The sequence below is a fragment of the Bacillus rossius genome, chromosome 3 (genome assembly GCF_032445375.1).
Source record: "Bacillus rossius redtenbacheri isolate Brsri chromosome 3, Brsri_v3, whole genome shotgun sequence".
In the NCBI taxonomy this organism is placed as follows: domain Eukaryota; kingdom Metazoa; phylum Arthropoda; class Insecta; order Phasmatodea; family Bacillidae; genus Bacillus; species Bacillus rossius.
Genome location: NC_086332.1, coordinates 23,534,347 through 23,551,494, shown reverse-complemented (window position 1 = coordinate 23,551,494; position 17,148 = coordinate 23,534,347). Strand labels below are relative to the sequence as shown.

The 17,148-nt window shown below is 37.5% G+C and overlaps 1 protein-coding gene across 1 annotated transcript in view; it reads left to right on the top strand.

Moving 5' to 3' along the window:
- LOC134530352 (UBA-like domain-containing protein 2-A) overlaps positions 1-17,148 on the top strand; it is a 39,689-nt gene that overhangs the window by 6,547 nt on the left and 15,994 nt on the right. Inside the window, exons 2-3 of the mRNA XM_063365106.1 lie at positions 12,111-12,185; positions 16,564-16,669. Coding sequence (XP_063221176.1) covers positions 12,111-12,185; positions 16,564-16,669 — 181 coding nt within the window. The remainder of the gene's footprint in view (positions 1-12,110; positions 12,186-16,563; positions 16,670-17,148) is intronic.

The window sequence follows — 17,148 nt, the reverse complement described above, 5'->3', positions numbered from 1 at the left end:
AAGACTATCTACGAAGCAAGATTAGTGAATGTGAAGTTGACCCTAGTAAAGACATTAATAAGTGATTAGTTAAATGAAGAGTTGCTGATGATTTTAAAATAATTCTACCACATACTACTACGAGACTGCATCTGATACTTTGCTGCATACTATCTGGACTGTGATAGTTTTCTTCAGTAGCAGTATTATCATTCTTCGAGTACACCAGCTTCGTCTACTCTGAAAGACTACAGATTTTTTTTTGAAGATTGCGGGTGTTTTACTTGCGTTCATAGGTATAAAGTTGTAGATAAGCAAGTACATGTAGTTAGCACTTAATATTCTTTATTGTCCGTTAACCGTGTTACATTTACATATATAGATGCCATAACCGGAACTGACATTCACCTGTTATCAGTGATGCCAACCATCACCAGCAAGACAGATGTACAACACCTTCCCCTTTAAACTGCGAGACATTTTACCACTTGCTAGGGTTCTAAGGTTTACTTGTTGAGACAAAACTTACATACAAAGTTGAGCAATTGCTTTTTAACAGTACACACTATAATTCAGAAAACAAGTATACTGCATGAAACACTCATGTGCAATTCACAACTCACTCACAACACACTAATTGACAAGCAGACAACATTACAAATTTAAGCTCTTCACAGGCTTCACCTCCCTTCCACTTTTGGTAGCCAAGGTATGGCCACTGCTGTCTGTTGCTTCCTGAGATTCATCACCCTGCACAGTAGACACATCAGTCACTGCACTCGTCGAAGTTTGAGGCTCAAACCCCCGGAAGTCAGGCTCCAATGATGAGGTGCGTGGAGTCTGCTTCAGGCGGTTACCCTCCTCGCCATCAGTCTTGGTGTTGGGAACCTCGAGCAGGCGTGGAGCTGACTGGTGGGGCTTCTGCGAGGTCGTGGTTTTCCTCAGATGGATCAAATTGCGACGCACTATCCTATCACCTGATCCTTGCACCCAATAGGAGCGAGGTGATGAGTGTTTGCCCACAATGACTCCCGGCTCCCACTTGTCATGTTTGTGGGTTTTGACAACCACAGTTTCCCCCTTAACGAATGTTATCTCCTGTCGCCTGGCCGTTTTGTTGTATACGTCTTTCATCTGCTTCTCCTTTGACATTAATGCTCTAACCACGTGTTCTGGAGAGATGACCCTAGGTCTGAGGGTGTTATATGAGACAGGCAGTTTACTCCGAAGTCTCCTATTAAATAGTAACTGAGAGGGGGACCAGTCTAAGCCAGGAAGAGGAGTGTTTCTATATTCACGAAGTAAGTTTCTGAAATCAGTGCCCTGACTTTTGCGTAGCAGCATTTTGCTAATCTTTACTGCCATTTCTGCCAACCCATTACTGCGTGGATAATGAGGACTACTAGTTCGTAGCTCAATTTCACTCAGGGAATAATACTGACGGCATTCATGAGAATTGAATGGCATGTTATCAGCCATCAGAACTCGTGGGAGGCCATGAGTGCTGAATACTTGTTGCATGGCACTGATGACGGCAGAGGAAGTCTTTTTGGAAAGTTCACACATATCTATCCATTTGGAATATTTGTCCACAAGAACCAAATAATCTTTCCCAGAGAAGTCAAAAATGTCTGCACCTACTGTGTCATATGGCAGCTTTGGAATGGGATGTGGGCAGAGGGGCTGTCTGTAGTTGGCTGGGCAAAACTTCTCACACACAGAGCATTTTTGAATGAACTGCACAATATCCACTGACATAGATGGCCAGTAAAACAACTGACGGCCCTTGGACTTGGTCTTCGATTCTCCACAGTGGCCTTCATGAAGCAGCTGTAGAACATATGGTCTTAGAGCCTCAGGAACAACAACCTTATCGCCGAGGAAAACTAAACCACTCTCAGCGCACAAGTCATCCCCCTTTTTGTAATACGGTTTGCATACTTGAGGAACTCTACTGTAGGGAGGCCAATCTGACTGACAAAATTGGGACACTTGACAGAGAGCCGCATCCTTAGTTGTTTCCAACTGGAACTGAAGCAAGCGTTTGTTTGACATAGGCAAGTGCTTACTGACGGAATGTACTACCTCAACCATTGCAGGATCGTCGATTACCTTGTCTGTAAGATATGACCGCGACAGGTGGTCTGCGAAATACATGAGTTTACCAGGTAGGTAAGTAACGTTTAAGTCGTACTTCAACAGTTTAAGACGTAACCTCTGAAGGCGTGCTGAGCCTATATGATGAACTGGTTTGACCATAACATTCACAAGTGGCTTATGATCAGATTGCACTAGGACCTGCTTACCATAAATATAGTAGTGAAATTTAGCTGAGGTAAAAGAAACTGCTAAGAGCTCCTTCTCAATCTGGGAGTAGCTCTTTTCTGCTGCTGTAAGGGACCTGGAGGCAATGTGCACAGGGTGGAGACCCTTTGGGCCCTCCTGAAACAAAGTAGCACCAAGCCCACTCTGTGATGCATCACACTGTATAACAAGTTGGTTTGAGGGATCAAAAGTTGCCAGGACAGGGGCACTAGTGATGAGCGACTTGAGTTTACAAAAAGCCTCTTCATGACACGGGAACCACAACCAGTCTACATCCGCTTTAAGAAGTTCATACAATGGGGAACACACACTAGACATACCTGGAATATAACAGCGAACAAAATTGAACATCCCCAAAGTACGTTGAAGTTCTTTGCGATTGCTGGGAGCCTGTAGACTAGTCAGAGCTCGGATTCGCTCAGGATCAGGAGACATGCCTGCGGCGGAGAAGATCTGGCCCACATACCTTACTTCGGAAACCTTATATTGAAGCTTATCTGGGTTGAACTTGATGCCAAGGCTGGCTGCACGCTCCACTACTTGCTGAGCACACGTATCATGGTCACCTTCTGTTTCGCCTGTACAGAGGATGTCATCGAAGAACGTCACCACTCCAGGAATAGAAGCAAAGTTCTCTTCGATAAACTTCTGGAAATTTTCTGGGGCATTGGCAATGCCGTATGGCATGCGTAGATAGCGATAACACCCAAATGGTGTCGAGAAGCAGCACTTGTGAGACGAGTCTTCATCTAGTTGCACTTGGTGGAACCCTTCCTTAAGATCAAACACTGAATAAAAATTTTTTCCTGTGAGCTTCTCGGACATTTCTTCCAATGTTGGTATTTCATGGTAGTCTCGAATCACCACCTTATTGAGGTCAGTCGGATCAAGACATAACCTCAACTTCCCACTTGACTTTTCCACAACAACTAGGTTGCTCACCCAAGCGCTAGCACTGAGCTTGTCAACTTTGCATATAATGCCTTTCTGTTCGAGTCTGTCCAGTTCTTGTTTTAATGCAGGTCTGATTGCTCTAGGGACCCTTCTTGGAGGCTTACAAACAGGGTTGCTATGGTTGCGAATGTTAATTCTACATACTTGGGGGAAACAGCCAAAACCAGTGAATACTTCATTGTGTTCTTTAATGAATCTGTCCTTTGCCTCGTGGCAAGCTGAGTGAACCCTTTTCACAAGATTGAAGTCAACACAAGACTGTAGCCCTAACAAAGGAGTGCTGTCAGAGTCAACTATAACAAATTCAACATAAGACTCTTGGCCTTTGACAGAACAACACAAATTAACTACTCCTTTTGCGGGAAGAATGGTCCCACCCCAAACCTCAATTTTTAGAGATGTTGGCCTGACCTTGAACTGTTTGTCAACCGTCCTGAACAAACTGAGTGGCAAAATATTTATTTCAGAACCGGGATCCAATTTTATGTTCACTGCTTTATCCTCAATCAGTATACGCTCCCTCCACTCATTGATGTGGGTTGTTCTAGTCCCTCTAGGATACACAGAATTGACTGTCACCGCATCACAGTATAGACTCTCACTAGAAGAATGCTTTGCTTTTACCTCACGAACTTTCCGAACTCTGCATGAGGCAGCAAAGTGATTCATAATGCCACATTTGGCACATTTTTTTCCATATGCTGGGCATTGTCTGGCCTTGTGCTGTGTCTGACACCTTGAGCAGTTGTACTCACCGTTATCACCAAACTTGCTGTTTTGCCTTGGGCGTGATGACTTCCTATCCTTAGTGGACACAAAGTCACAACTTACACTATCGTGAGCAGAACTCCGAGCTTGAATCTCCTTCGCTTGTTGTTGACTTTGTTCCATCAGACGGCAGTGTGCAGCAACTTTAGTAAGAGTGGCATTGTCTAACCTCAGCAGAGACTCCCGAACGGACGAATCTCTGATGCCCTGGACGATGCGGTCAACCAGCATATTCTCTTCCTGCGAAACTGGGCGCTCATAGCCACATGTTTTAATCAGGCGGCGGCAATCAGTCAACAAATGATCAAAAGTCTCACCCTCCAGTTGCACACGCTGGTTAAAAACAAACCGTTCATACAAAGGATTTGTTTTTGGTGCCACGAACACGCGGTATGCTTCCTTTACTTTAGAATACACTAGCTTGTCCTCTGGTGGGATGTCGAAAGTTTCGAAAAGGGCTCGTCCTTGGGAGCCTAACATGTTTTTGAGTAGGGCGATCTTAACCTTATCTGGGCCCTCATCCTGGCCCGTTGCGATTAAATAATTTTCAAAATCTCCTTCAAACACTTCCCAGTCTTTTCGGGCCGTGGGACTCTCCAAGTCGACAGAGTCGGGGAGCTTTACAAGATTTAGGCCTGCCATGGCACAAAACAGAAAAAAAAACAACTATACGATTCAGTCTGTCTACAACATTGTTTGATATCCACTACCACCGACGTCCGAAAAACACGTGGCAACAAACAAACGCACACCTACAGGTTATATCACCCACAGCAAACAAATCCAACGAACATGGACTAACTGAAATATAAACACAATTCCACACGACTGCGCCATGTTTTACTTGCGTTCATAGGTATAAAGTTGTAGATAAGCAAGTACATGTAGTTAGCACTTAATATTCTTTATTGTCCGTTAACCATGTTACATTTACATATATAGATGCCATAACCGGAACTGACATTCACCTGTTATCAGTGATGCCAACCATCACCAGCAAGACAGATGTACAACAGCGGGGAAACTAACCCTCACAGTATGATTGATATTTATTTTAAATATAAATAATTGCCAGTGTAACCTAGAGTGTCATAGATTTGTAAATAAAAAAAAATGATCACTGCAAAAGTTAATTATAGCAATATTTAAATATTCGTATCTAGCGTTGCCTTTAATAGTTGAGCGCAAAACACGTATCAAAAGTTCTTAAAATATCAAATTTAAAAGTTTTTGCCGGCTAATTTATCACTCATAGTCATGAGCTCTTTAGTACTCTACCACTGGGATAGTATCTAGTTGCAATTTATTCCTATTTGTAAACACATACCTGATGAAACTATTTCTTGGCATACAATTCTTTAATTCATACAGCAAAACATTTTATTTAGAACTCACTATTAACAATCCGAAACTTCCATTTTCATTTTAAAACTTCTCTTTTTGTTACAAGCCAGCAAAGATATTGCACTTCTTTGCAAAAACAAAGCACATAAAATAAAATAATCTTTTCTCATAGTGTTCATTCGAGTCCAAAGACAAAATAAAAATTATTCAGTTTCATAGTGCTGTGAATATGGCATATTTACAAGATATTGTATTGACGAGATATTTCTTCAAATATATGTATGGTAATGATATAGTGTTGCTACAGGTATATATGTATGTTTTAGTTTTTAATAGAGTAATATTGTGAAATATTTAGTTGTATCCAAAATTCAGTAAATATGTAGAGTCGCGGTATATGCGAGAAAAAAAATGCTAAAAATCCGAAAATACTTTTTTTCTATGCTCTTTCACTTCCTCTTTTCAAATCAACCGGCGGAGATAAGAAATTCCAAATACTTTAGGAGATATCGAATTTTTTAATTTTCATCACAAACCTGTATATTCATGCGGCGATCAACATTGTTTCTGGTTTACGAGTATCTATTATGTTTCTTATTGGACAATTTTGTCACGTGACAGTTCCGTGATTGGCCAGTATTCAAATGAACCAATACATGATTTTATTTATTAATGTTCCGTCGGAGGTATCGCAACGTAGGTGAAAGACTACATCATTTCCTTCTAATGGCAAAGGAAATGTACCCGCCTCCAACTTAGGTGGGTTTTTAACGTTTCTAATTTTAAAGTCTTATTTTTTATTTGGATATTGTTGCGCAAGTAATAAGTAACAAAAAAATTTTACGTGAGTTGTTAATGTTCATCATTTGTCCGGGTTTGTTAGGTCAGGTCAGTTACATTATAAATACTTTAAAACTAAAGAACCATTGAAATTAAATCATATTATTTTTAATGTCTGCTTAGTTTGAAAGTATTAATAATGTAACTGACCTGACCTAATCGACCATTTTATTTATTACGCATTCACGAACACACTGCAAAATAACAAAAATGGCGGTCGAATGGTTGTACAGGTGTTGTATTGCAGTGATTTTGTTGCCAGAACAGTAATTTATTATCAGTAATATTTTACCTTACCAGACATTTTATTTATTGAGAATTACACTTACATTAAAATATATCAGATGTATTAAAGTGTAGGAAAACCACAGGGTTAACACAACTTGGATAATTTAAACCAGTAGTTTAAACTTCAGTGATCACCACAATGTGGGACACCAAATAAAGAATATAATTTCAGCATCCTCAATGGGTAGTGCTGAAATGTTTAAATTACACACTTTTAAGTATCATTAGATATTTTTGATAAGATACACACATACATTTAAGCTACTGTTAGGCATTCAGCTGAAACACAACAGTCTTTTGTTTAGCAGTGTTGACTACAATTTTTAGAACAAAAATGTATTATTTCCAGATAACTACTCATTTGCATATTGCTAAAATACCTCTCAGGGCATACTAGGGTCCTAATCAATTTAATGTAAAATACACTCAAATTGTCATTATTTTTTGGAGCTTCATATATCTGCCAGTACATTTCAGTATGATGTTATGCATTCCCAAAGGCAATAATCCCCTGAATTAATAAGCAATTAAGAGCTCCAGAGGCCAAGATCAAGGTCAGTGTTTTCAGTAGTGCAACCCAGTTATTTTTACACAGGACAATTTTCATACCAATCCATCCATAAAAAGAGGCAACAAGGTTGACCAGCTATAAATATGTGTTTTACATGTAAGTATGACCTTAGTTGACATCATTAATCTCTGAACAGTAACCCTGTAGGTAAACTATGATCACAACATGCATTAACATTACGAACAATTACATCTTTGCTACACCAACTGCCATGCTTCCAACTGCAGTCTGTGTTCACCCTGGCGCTGCAAATTTTCAGGGGAGTTCAAACTTTAGTCAGTTGCACAAATTCTGCAGTTCAATAAACTAAATTATCTACCTTCTCATAACTAGAATTAATATCACAAATAGTCTGTACATTTGACTTGTCAAGTAAATTTTTGATCACCCATTAAACCATGTTTACAATATGGAAATATTCCAACAAATTACATCAGTTTACCAAAGTACTTGCTGCCTAATTCTGGTATACCAAACAAAGCTGAAAGTGAATAGGCATTTAAATTTCCAAGGGCTTATCCAAAAACAACTGACCCACGAATTAAATGCAAGCCTGATCACTACTTTCTCTGAGTGCTGCCCACACACTAGGTAACATTCCAGTGATTGTAGCCCAGACTTTCTACCCTAGACCAAGTTTCATTAAGGGCTGGTCGAAGAAGGAAACATAATACTGAAATCCACAGTTGATAGTTGTTTAACCATGTATTTATGCATGCGTGGTGGTGAAAGGTAGAGCCTCAGGGGGGAGGGAAGGAGAAGAACGCAGAAGGGGAGGGATAAGGCATGGTCCAGCGACGGAAACTACGCCACATTGAGGTGGGATCTTCAAAGGTATGAGACACCACCGGTTCAGGGTGTACCATGGTGGTGTAGGCCTTCTACTTCCTGCTTCCTCTCCAGCATTCCCAAAGCTTGCTTACCCTTTTTCACCACTTCTTTTCACCTGCTTCCTCCACTCCAGGCTTTCTTTTAGCATCATGTCTTCCCCCCACCTCACCTATTTCTATTTTTTTTTTTCATTAAGATACTCTTCTTGCACTCTTTTGGCCCTCATTTTACTAATGTTCATCCTCATACTTTTCTAGGCCACTGTTCCAATCTGTCCATATCCTGTCCATATCCTTCACCCATACACCCCAGTCAGGAAACAGCCTCACTTCATAATAGTGACCGTGATGGCAACATCCTGAAGTAACACCACCTTCCTCAGACTACAACTCTTGCACTCTCATCCTCTGCAGCAATTTTGTTAGAATTCAAAAGTGTTCAGACTAGAACTAAGATATACCTACATAATCAAAATTTCACTAAGCCATCACCCAACTTGCCAGGCTGCCTTCTTGCCTAGTTCAGGGTATTCCTGTCTCTTCAGCACCAATTGCTGCCCTGACCTACTAATTCCTTAAAATTTGAAATGAAGCACATTGCCGTTAAGTGCCATCCAACGTACAGGGTAAGGTTTTTAATGTGTCTGTGGTCACTGCTATAACTGTATGATTCACAGCCAGTTACTAAAGCAACTTCTGGAGATTTATCACTTATTTTAAGGTAAGAACAGCGCTGCCAGGTACTACAGATTTTTCGTAACTATTACTGATTTAGACGTTGAGCTTACAAAATTATGGTGCGTTATTTATTTATTAATGAAGCAGAGAAACTTAATGACACGTCCGAGATCTTGGCTGTATCAGCATTTATACGATGAATTTTGCTCAAGTAGGTAATAAGAATGTAAACTTTTTGTCAAATACTCAACATAATTATTAATCCTAAAACTTATTTTATATTTTTAAATATCAAGTGGTTGGCAAACCTGTGTAGTTTTTAAATTCTTCAGTGGATGAATTAGCTTGTTAACTGTATAAGAATTGTTCAATTATTTTGTAAAGTCTAGTATTTGGCATGAACTTTATGACATGTTGATTTTTATGCCTGTTTTATTGCATGCATAAATGTTTTACTGATGGGTGTACCAGGACATTGGTAGCAATGGAAAAACTTGGTGATGTTATACAGAAGGCAGAGGATTACTAGTACTGGGGGGTAACCCTACAGAACATCCTGGAATGAAGGAAGCAGATACAGTAGGTGGTATGGAAGTTGTGCCAATTTTATTTATTTTCATGGCACCAATATATATTTTTTTAATAAAATAACAATTTTTGTATGTTTTAATTATAACAGAATTAATTTTTATTTTTGTATCAAATGTTAATACTTTAAGATTCTTCAAATTATATTTTCTCCAGACCTCCATATATTTAAATCTCTCTTCCACGCCAGCATACTTTGTGTATCGCTCTGTGCCAGCCCATGCGTCTCATATTTATCGCCTTTGCAATGCCGTCTCGCACGTCCAATCTTGCGTTGAGAAAGCAGTTCCCTCCTGGGGCCTAGTTGTATTCCTCTGCAGATTTGGAGCCCCCCTCCCCCTGACCCCACGAGCTTGTGCCCTTCCGGGCAAGTTACTGCTTAGGGCAGGCAATTTTTCTCTGTCTGGCCATCTCTTCACGTCATCAGTGCGCTGATTAAAATAAAATTGTTTAAAACTCTCTTACGTTCAGGATACAGTCATCCGTATTAAGTGAATAGTGTATTTTAACTTCCTAGATTTTTTTAATACTTCTGTTTTTCTCTGCTATTACTATGACCTGATGTTATACAACCCACATTATTTGGTAAGTGGATGCCATTTTCACACTATCTCATCCTAAATTTTATCCTTTAATTTTTTTGTGATTAGTCTTTAACTTTTCATTTTTTTCACACTATGGTTTCTTTGCGCAGTGGGTCAAATCGCACAACTACGGACGGTACCTGTCCCACCCATACTGTGGGCTAGAAAGTTCTTAGCACTGCTGCCCTTTTTGGATTCTACTCATCCAGTTTTGCAGTTTTCATTCAAAGATTTGAGAATGGAAGCAGCCCCCATATTTTTCACACTCGACCAATGTTTTGGACGGCTGGCGTGCCGTAGAAAGACCCAGATAAGAATGTGTTTTATATTATTATTTTGTAATGTCAACATAAAGAAATCATGACTTCATCTGTAAAGGACAAAATGAAATTAATGGTCCCAGTATTAATTCTAATTTTAATAAGTTTGCAAAGGAGGTCTCCGATTTAAAAGAAAGTTAGTTTTTTTGATGTTAGTTAAAACATACAATATTTAAATTGCACCAAGTTGTTTTGCAACATAAATTCATCACACCTAATTACGTAATTTTGTCAACATAATATTTAATGCAGTAATATATTTGTATATTCATTTATTGCCAAAGTAAAAACATATGTCTAGGATATTTTCCCTTTATTTAAAATACATTGCAATGCATATTTTTCCGAATAGTACCAGATCCAGTACTGATTGTTAAGTCAGTAACATGCAAATGAAATAATAATAATTCATGGAATTAAATGTGGCCACCTGTGTCCCAAAACTTTGATTTATAATAACTAAATCAGTTTAAATGAGTATTAGACGGCCCAGTATGCATCCACATGTCTAACAAGAACATGTTGTGGAAATAGGGACAAGGTACAAAAAGTTTACAAAGGGAAGGAAGGGGTTGGGGCTGACTGGCAGGACATTAAAGAGAACAGAAAGGAAGGTAAAGACAAGGTCATACTCCACGTTGCTAAGGCCATTAATGAAGTATGCTGCAGCGATTTGGGACCTGTACATGGTAACATGGCACAAAGCAGAGAGATTGGTAGTGAGTATGTGGAAGAAAAGACCATTTGTAGTGATCATCATGGAACTGGGATGGGAAATACTGCAGGGTGGGAAGACTTGTGAGACTGTTAAGGGTGATCCAGGGGGAGAGGTAGCACACAGGGGTCTGATTGAACCAAAACAGAATCAGCCTAAAGATTACTCATGCCTCCTTAAGTCCCTACAGTTTTTCCTCTCAAACCTTCCAGGGCTGCCTTACCTAATTTCCATATTTCACCATTCAGGCCATTGGAACATGCACATGGCCCTGGCGCATCATTACACCGCCAACTCTTTACCCCATGGCCGGCATCCACTAATGCAAAGTTGTGCACAAGCCCAGACATCACCTGGTGAAATGAATACGTATTGGGAATTAGCACATCAGCTGTCCATGCATGCTGATAAACCCTCATCATTCCCAGTAGAGCCACCAGCCCGGCGGATGAACTTTCAACCCCACCCAGTGTTTGAATAGCGGGAACCATTAAAAATAATAATTTTATGGCGCTCTCAAGGGTCTTGCATTACATTTTTATCATCATTTCTCCACCATATAATGTTAATGCTTATCACTCAAATAACATAGTTGCCCAATGCACAGCATGAAGACTTCATGCCAGTTCAGAGCCTTGCGCTTAGATGCACTAGAAGCATAGCATGTTTCACACTTAGCATCCCGCCTCACTAACTCAGACACACCCCTGACTGGGCGGGCCCCTTATGTCCACTAGCTATGATCACATGATGTATATGGGATAGACAAATTTTTATTTTTATTTTTTGTGTGCAGTAACTTATAGCTATAAGAATGCTGATGAGTGTTAAATTATAAATAAAAATTAATCACTATTGTATTATAAGGTTGAGAAATATGTTTGTACTCGCTTGAATAATGTTGACCAGGGATTGGGCTGATCAGAGTATTAATGTTTAAGTACAGTATATAACCATGTTTACAAGGCAAAATTATGCCATCCCTTCATAGTTTGTTAAAAGAAATTAAGAAGGATTCATTTTCTTTTTCTTAACATATCTGGCAGATAATGTTGCTCTTGAGTTATTGCTATTGGAAGTAAATTTTTTGTTCACTGAGTGAATATTCAACTGTATTTTCCTAGGGGGAAAACCATAGAGTGGAGAATCTTAAGGTTTTAAATAAAAAATTAGTATTAAGTGTAGCTCTGTTAATGTTCATCTTAAGTTATTAAAGAGCACTGAGCAAAAACATTTTTCTCTCAAAAAACATTTAATATCTTGTAATGGAGATACATTTTCTACCACTTATTCTGGTAGTGATTGAGCCATGTGTGTATGTTACAGACGGCGCTGTCCATCTTCTTCCAGGAGGCGGCGATCCCAAGCTGTCCCCAGGGAGCTGCCACACGCTACGGACAGGTGAGGATATCACTTGGTAGAACGCCTGCCAGGCGGAGGTGGTCGTCGAGTTGTCAAACATTGCTTTATTGGGCCCTCTTAAAGAGCTTCCAAGCCTGCCCAGAAATAGGAGGGGTCAGACAAGTGTATTTAGTGTGTTTAATGACATTAGGTGAAAGTTATATTTTTGGAAATTGTATCACTTATGGTATGTTGTATTGATGTATTTTCACACTGCTGGCAGTTCTAATAAAGACAGAGTGGCCAATTGATCCATATACAGCAATTATCATTGATGTTTTTCTTACCGTGCTGAGCCAACACGTAAAATTATAATCTTTGTTACACAAAGCCAGTGAAGCTCGTAGTTACACTTCACAGGTCATTTGAAAGACAGCACAAACTATGGTTTTTGTCCTTTATGGATAAAAAAAAAATTCTGTAATTACGTTTTGTGTATGATTAATAATCTGAGTACCTATGAAGAGGAAGATTCATATTTTTATTCATTTCTTAAGGATACTGTGGAGTTACATTCCACAAAATTGGAATATAATTATTGTTTAGGCCGGTTCTTAGAGCAACACTTCATTTTGGTAAAGTTTTTATCAATCTATTTTAAATCATCCTGCTCTATGAAATATTTGTATTCATATCCGAGGGGGGGGGGGGGGGGGGGTGAACAAATGGAAAAACATTTTGTGCCATGTCTTTGAAAATTCAATATTTGCTGTATGAAAAAAGACAGTTATTGATTTAAGAACTTTTTGAGGGGTTAGAATATTTTCTATTTAGAATGTTCTTAAGTCTTGTGGAAAGGAAGTTCATATTCAATTTTGAAGTGGTCCCACAGAAGATAATTTTAATTTATTGAGTTGTATAAATAAGTTACAGTTTAATAATTTTTATAATCAATATTATATTAAGAATAATTGATATAACTTTGAGAATTAGTAATATTAAATACTTTATAGTCATACTTCCTTCTATGAACTGATAGTGTATAACATTAATTTAAATTGCTGTCATCGAGGATAATGATTCTACAAAGACTTCCTACAGCTACTGTCTCTACGTTGTGCAACTGTACTACAAAAAATTTCTGCAGCTACAATCTCTATGTTGTGTTATTGCTCTGCAAGTACTATCTACATCTACAGATTATGCGTCCTTGTGTCAACTCTGCAGCAAATATCGACTTCGACAAAGCATCGCTTCTTAGACAGTTTGCAACTGCTACCCGAGAGTAACGATCTACTAGAATCGTAGCTATCGTCCAATGACAATTGAATGGTGTAGAATTGAAATCACTACAATAATATCTTTTTATGTGCTTGATAAAAGCATGTTCCCAATTCCAAATGGTATGTAAAATTATGTTAAAGGAATTGCATAAAAGTGTTGTTATAATTGCTCATTTGGTATTAGCATTCCAACGATATCTGATCCTACCTATTTTCAATATTATTGCAGATATAACATATTTCCTAACTTTATTTGTTCTATATGATCTTAACAAAATATTACAAGATTTGATTCTGTGTTAATCTACATACCTATAAAAGTATGTACCTTGTTATAGATAAGAGTTTCTTATGCTTCTATACTGCATTGAGCTTAGCTATTTTTTTATTTGCACTTAATTTTTCTATTAATAGTAAATACCATTTACATAATTTTTTCTTTCGTATGTGACTCAATAATTTACCTGGTTAGTCATTGAGATAATAGTGAAAAATCTGTTATTCTGTTGTTTTTTTATAATCATTGTAAAATACTTATTTGTTTACTTTTTTGTGCAAATAACTAAGAATTTTCTTTAAGCATCTTGAACATTGCTGTGACATTTACGTTTGTCACTTCTAGACCATAGGAAGTAAAATTGGTTTTTACCATGAGAAAAACTTTAATACTGGTGTATAATCATCTTTCGTCCATGTGCCAAGAAGATGAGAAACTTGTTGCTGCAGGATGGTGAATGCATTCATATGGGATAATTCAGCCTATAAATTAACCTCATCACTGCTCTTGATTTTGCATGCTTTGACCTATCAATGTATACAACCATTTTTATCTTCAGATTCATGAAGGCATTAAAATATCTTACTACATGACCTAATATGTTGTGTTTTGTCTGGAAACGTAAATGACTGTAATATCCATATCAAAACTTGACAATAAATAAAGATTCACAACAAGCGTGCATGATAGCACAAACTTACCAGCATGATGGTCAAACAACAACTGTTGCTTCGTCATCAGAAGCTGCATGGCTACCCACCTTGGCAGGCAGCCGACTTGAAAAGTTGGCGCTGCTAGCAAGAAACTCTGGAAGTTCAAAAATCACTCGTCTCCAAGACTGTACATAAAACTCACACTCTTTACATGCCCAAACATGGTGTCTGTAAGATAAACTGTGTTAGAGCTGAATTTAATTTTTAATAATTTTACCTTTAGATGAGAAAAAATTTTACTACCAATAGTGAAAAGTAGGTATAGTTAAACGCATACTAATTTATGTTTATTAATTACCGTGGTGTTAGTTACAACATTAAATTTATTTAAATAGTTAAACCTTTGCTTTTTATCCATAGTGTAATGATGCTGGTGTATTCAAACTATACTGAAGGTAGAGGCACGCTGTTTTCCTGGTACATATTTCATTCTTTACATTTATTAAACTGTTAAGCCCTATTCTCACAGACTTTGCAAACACCTCTTTTTTTTGTTATACGAAACTTATTTGCTCCAATGACATTTTTATATACTTATTGCTATATTTTTTTTCACTTTAAACCATTTATAGCTTAATGTATATTTTTAGTCAATCGTTACATTTTCTTATGTTACTCTGAAAGGTCTTTAATTGGGCACTTTAAAGACCATGGCCATTTCTGATTAGTAATTTACCGGATTATCGAACGTCAGTATTTTTTAACGGGAATATAAAATGTAAAAAATATGGAATGCCACCCACTAGAAATCAGGAAACACTGTATTGAAATAAAATCCATCAAAAATTATAAACTTTAAGCAAGCTAAAAATGATGGCAGAGCAGTTTTCCGAATTGTCGGCCAAGTTGACCTGCCTGAATCCACCTGAAGAAAACCTAAACACATGTAGCTCAATTTGTATTGGATCATAGAATGTACATAACCATAGATTGCTGGAATAAAGACCTTTCACTGTGCATTGTTTGAACTTACAGAAATGAAATTTACACCAACAATTGGTGTTACTTTCATGGGGTTCATTTTCCTATAATTTGATTTAAAAGTTATGTTGTAAGTTTTAGACAGCATCCAACATACATACGAGGGTCATTCAAATATATAAACCAGATAATTGTTATACATATTTATTGGTGATTTACGAAATTACAAATGAAATGCCTTATTTTTTTCACAGTTTCCTCTAATAGAAATACATTTTGGTTAAGAAGCTTTTTGACACCTTTATGAGAAAAGGAAAATGGTTGCTCCAGTAGCCAATTGCCCACGTGCTGTTCGATAGTAGCATCGTTTTTAAACTTTCCCCTCGTAATGCCTCCTTCAGTTGATCAAACATATGGTAGTCACATGGCTTGAATATTGTCTTCATTGATGCTGGGCACTTAACGCCAGTTATGGCTTTGATTTTCCACTTAATCACAACCATTTCTGGGCCCAATCGAACACTTGAGTTTTACTCAGAGTAGCATCACCAAACTATGCTTGTAGCTTCTTTACAGTTTCACTCTATTTAACACCCTTATTGACGAGAAAGCGAATAATAATACATTGTGCAACAGACGCTGGTACTTTTTGTTCACTCATAGTGATTCTGAAGTGGCGTAAGTGTGTGTGAAGGCCATGTGCATTCCTATCCCTTCTCCATTATTCCGACACTGATTCCCCAGCGAGCTGCACCGCTCACGTCACTACTTGAGTCAAATGAACAAAATTACAGTATATATTTTAATGACTGGTAAAAAGAAATTATTTGAATATATTTTATTTTCAAATTTGTTATTCACATAATGTTGTACACTGCAGTTTCATTAATGACAATGTGTTTTATGTTGTCTACAGAGTTTATCAGTAACTTAAATGACAAGTTGTAATAACAATTTAAGCTAAGTTGTTATTTTAGACAGTTTGTTATGTCTCTGGTTGGAAAATTCATTACAATGCTCCCATGTGCATCTCTCAGTGTCACCAATAGCAAAGTTGGTTTGAAAATCAAATTTGTACATAAAATGTTTTAAGATAATACGGAATTAATATTTGTTCAAATGTTGAAGTGTACCGTTCAATTCACATGATTGATATTGTTCAAAATCAACCATAAACAGTTTTTACTTTTTAAATTTCATTTGACTTGCTTGCATCTACAGTAGAGTATTTTGTGTGTGCACAGGTGTGTACCCCGTGCAATACTCCAGCAACACCTCCGAACTTCCCAGAAGCCCTGCTGGCATTCTCCAAAATGTCCACAAATGAAAAACTGGGCACTTCTCCTTCGGGTAGGTGTGAAAGAAGTATCACTGCTTCAGTGTGAATTGTTTTGGAAGTCTTATTACATTAGCATTTTATCATTGTTTAAAAACATAGCCTGTTTGTGAGTGGGTAGGTCTTGTGTGGGAAATATAATAATTTACCATTCAAGAATAAACAATTTTATAGTTTCTTTAAACACGGCAATACAAATATTAATTTTTTTTAAGCACAAGAAGAGTTTTTACCAGCCAAATAAAAACTAATTTCTTAATTAATTAGCAACTAAATGAAAATCCTAAAACAAATTTTGTTGGAAATATATTGCCTATATGATTTTGACTTTGAAAAAAGTATGCTAGATATTATTTGTTGTAAATAAATATGTTTAGTTGAAAAATTTTAATGTGTATTTTTTACTAGCAGTACTTCTAGCATGACGAGTTTTTGATGGTATTCATGACTGCCAGTGAAGTGGGGTTAGTCACATAAATAATATACTCTCTCT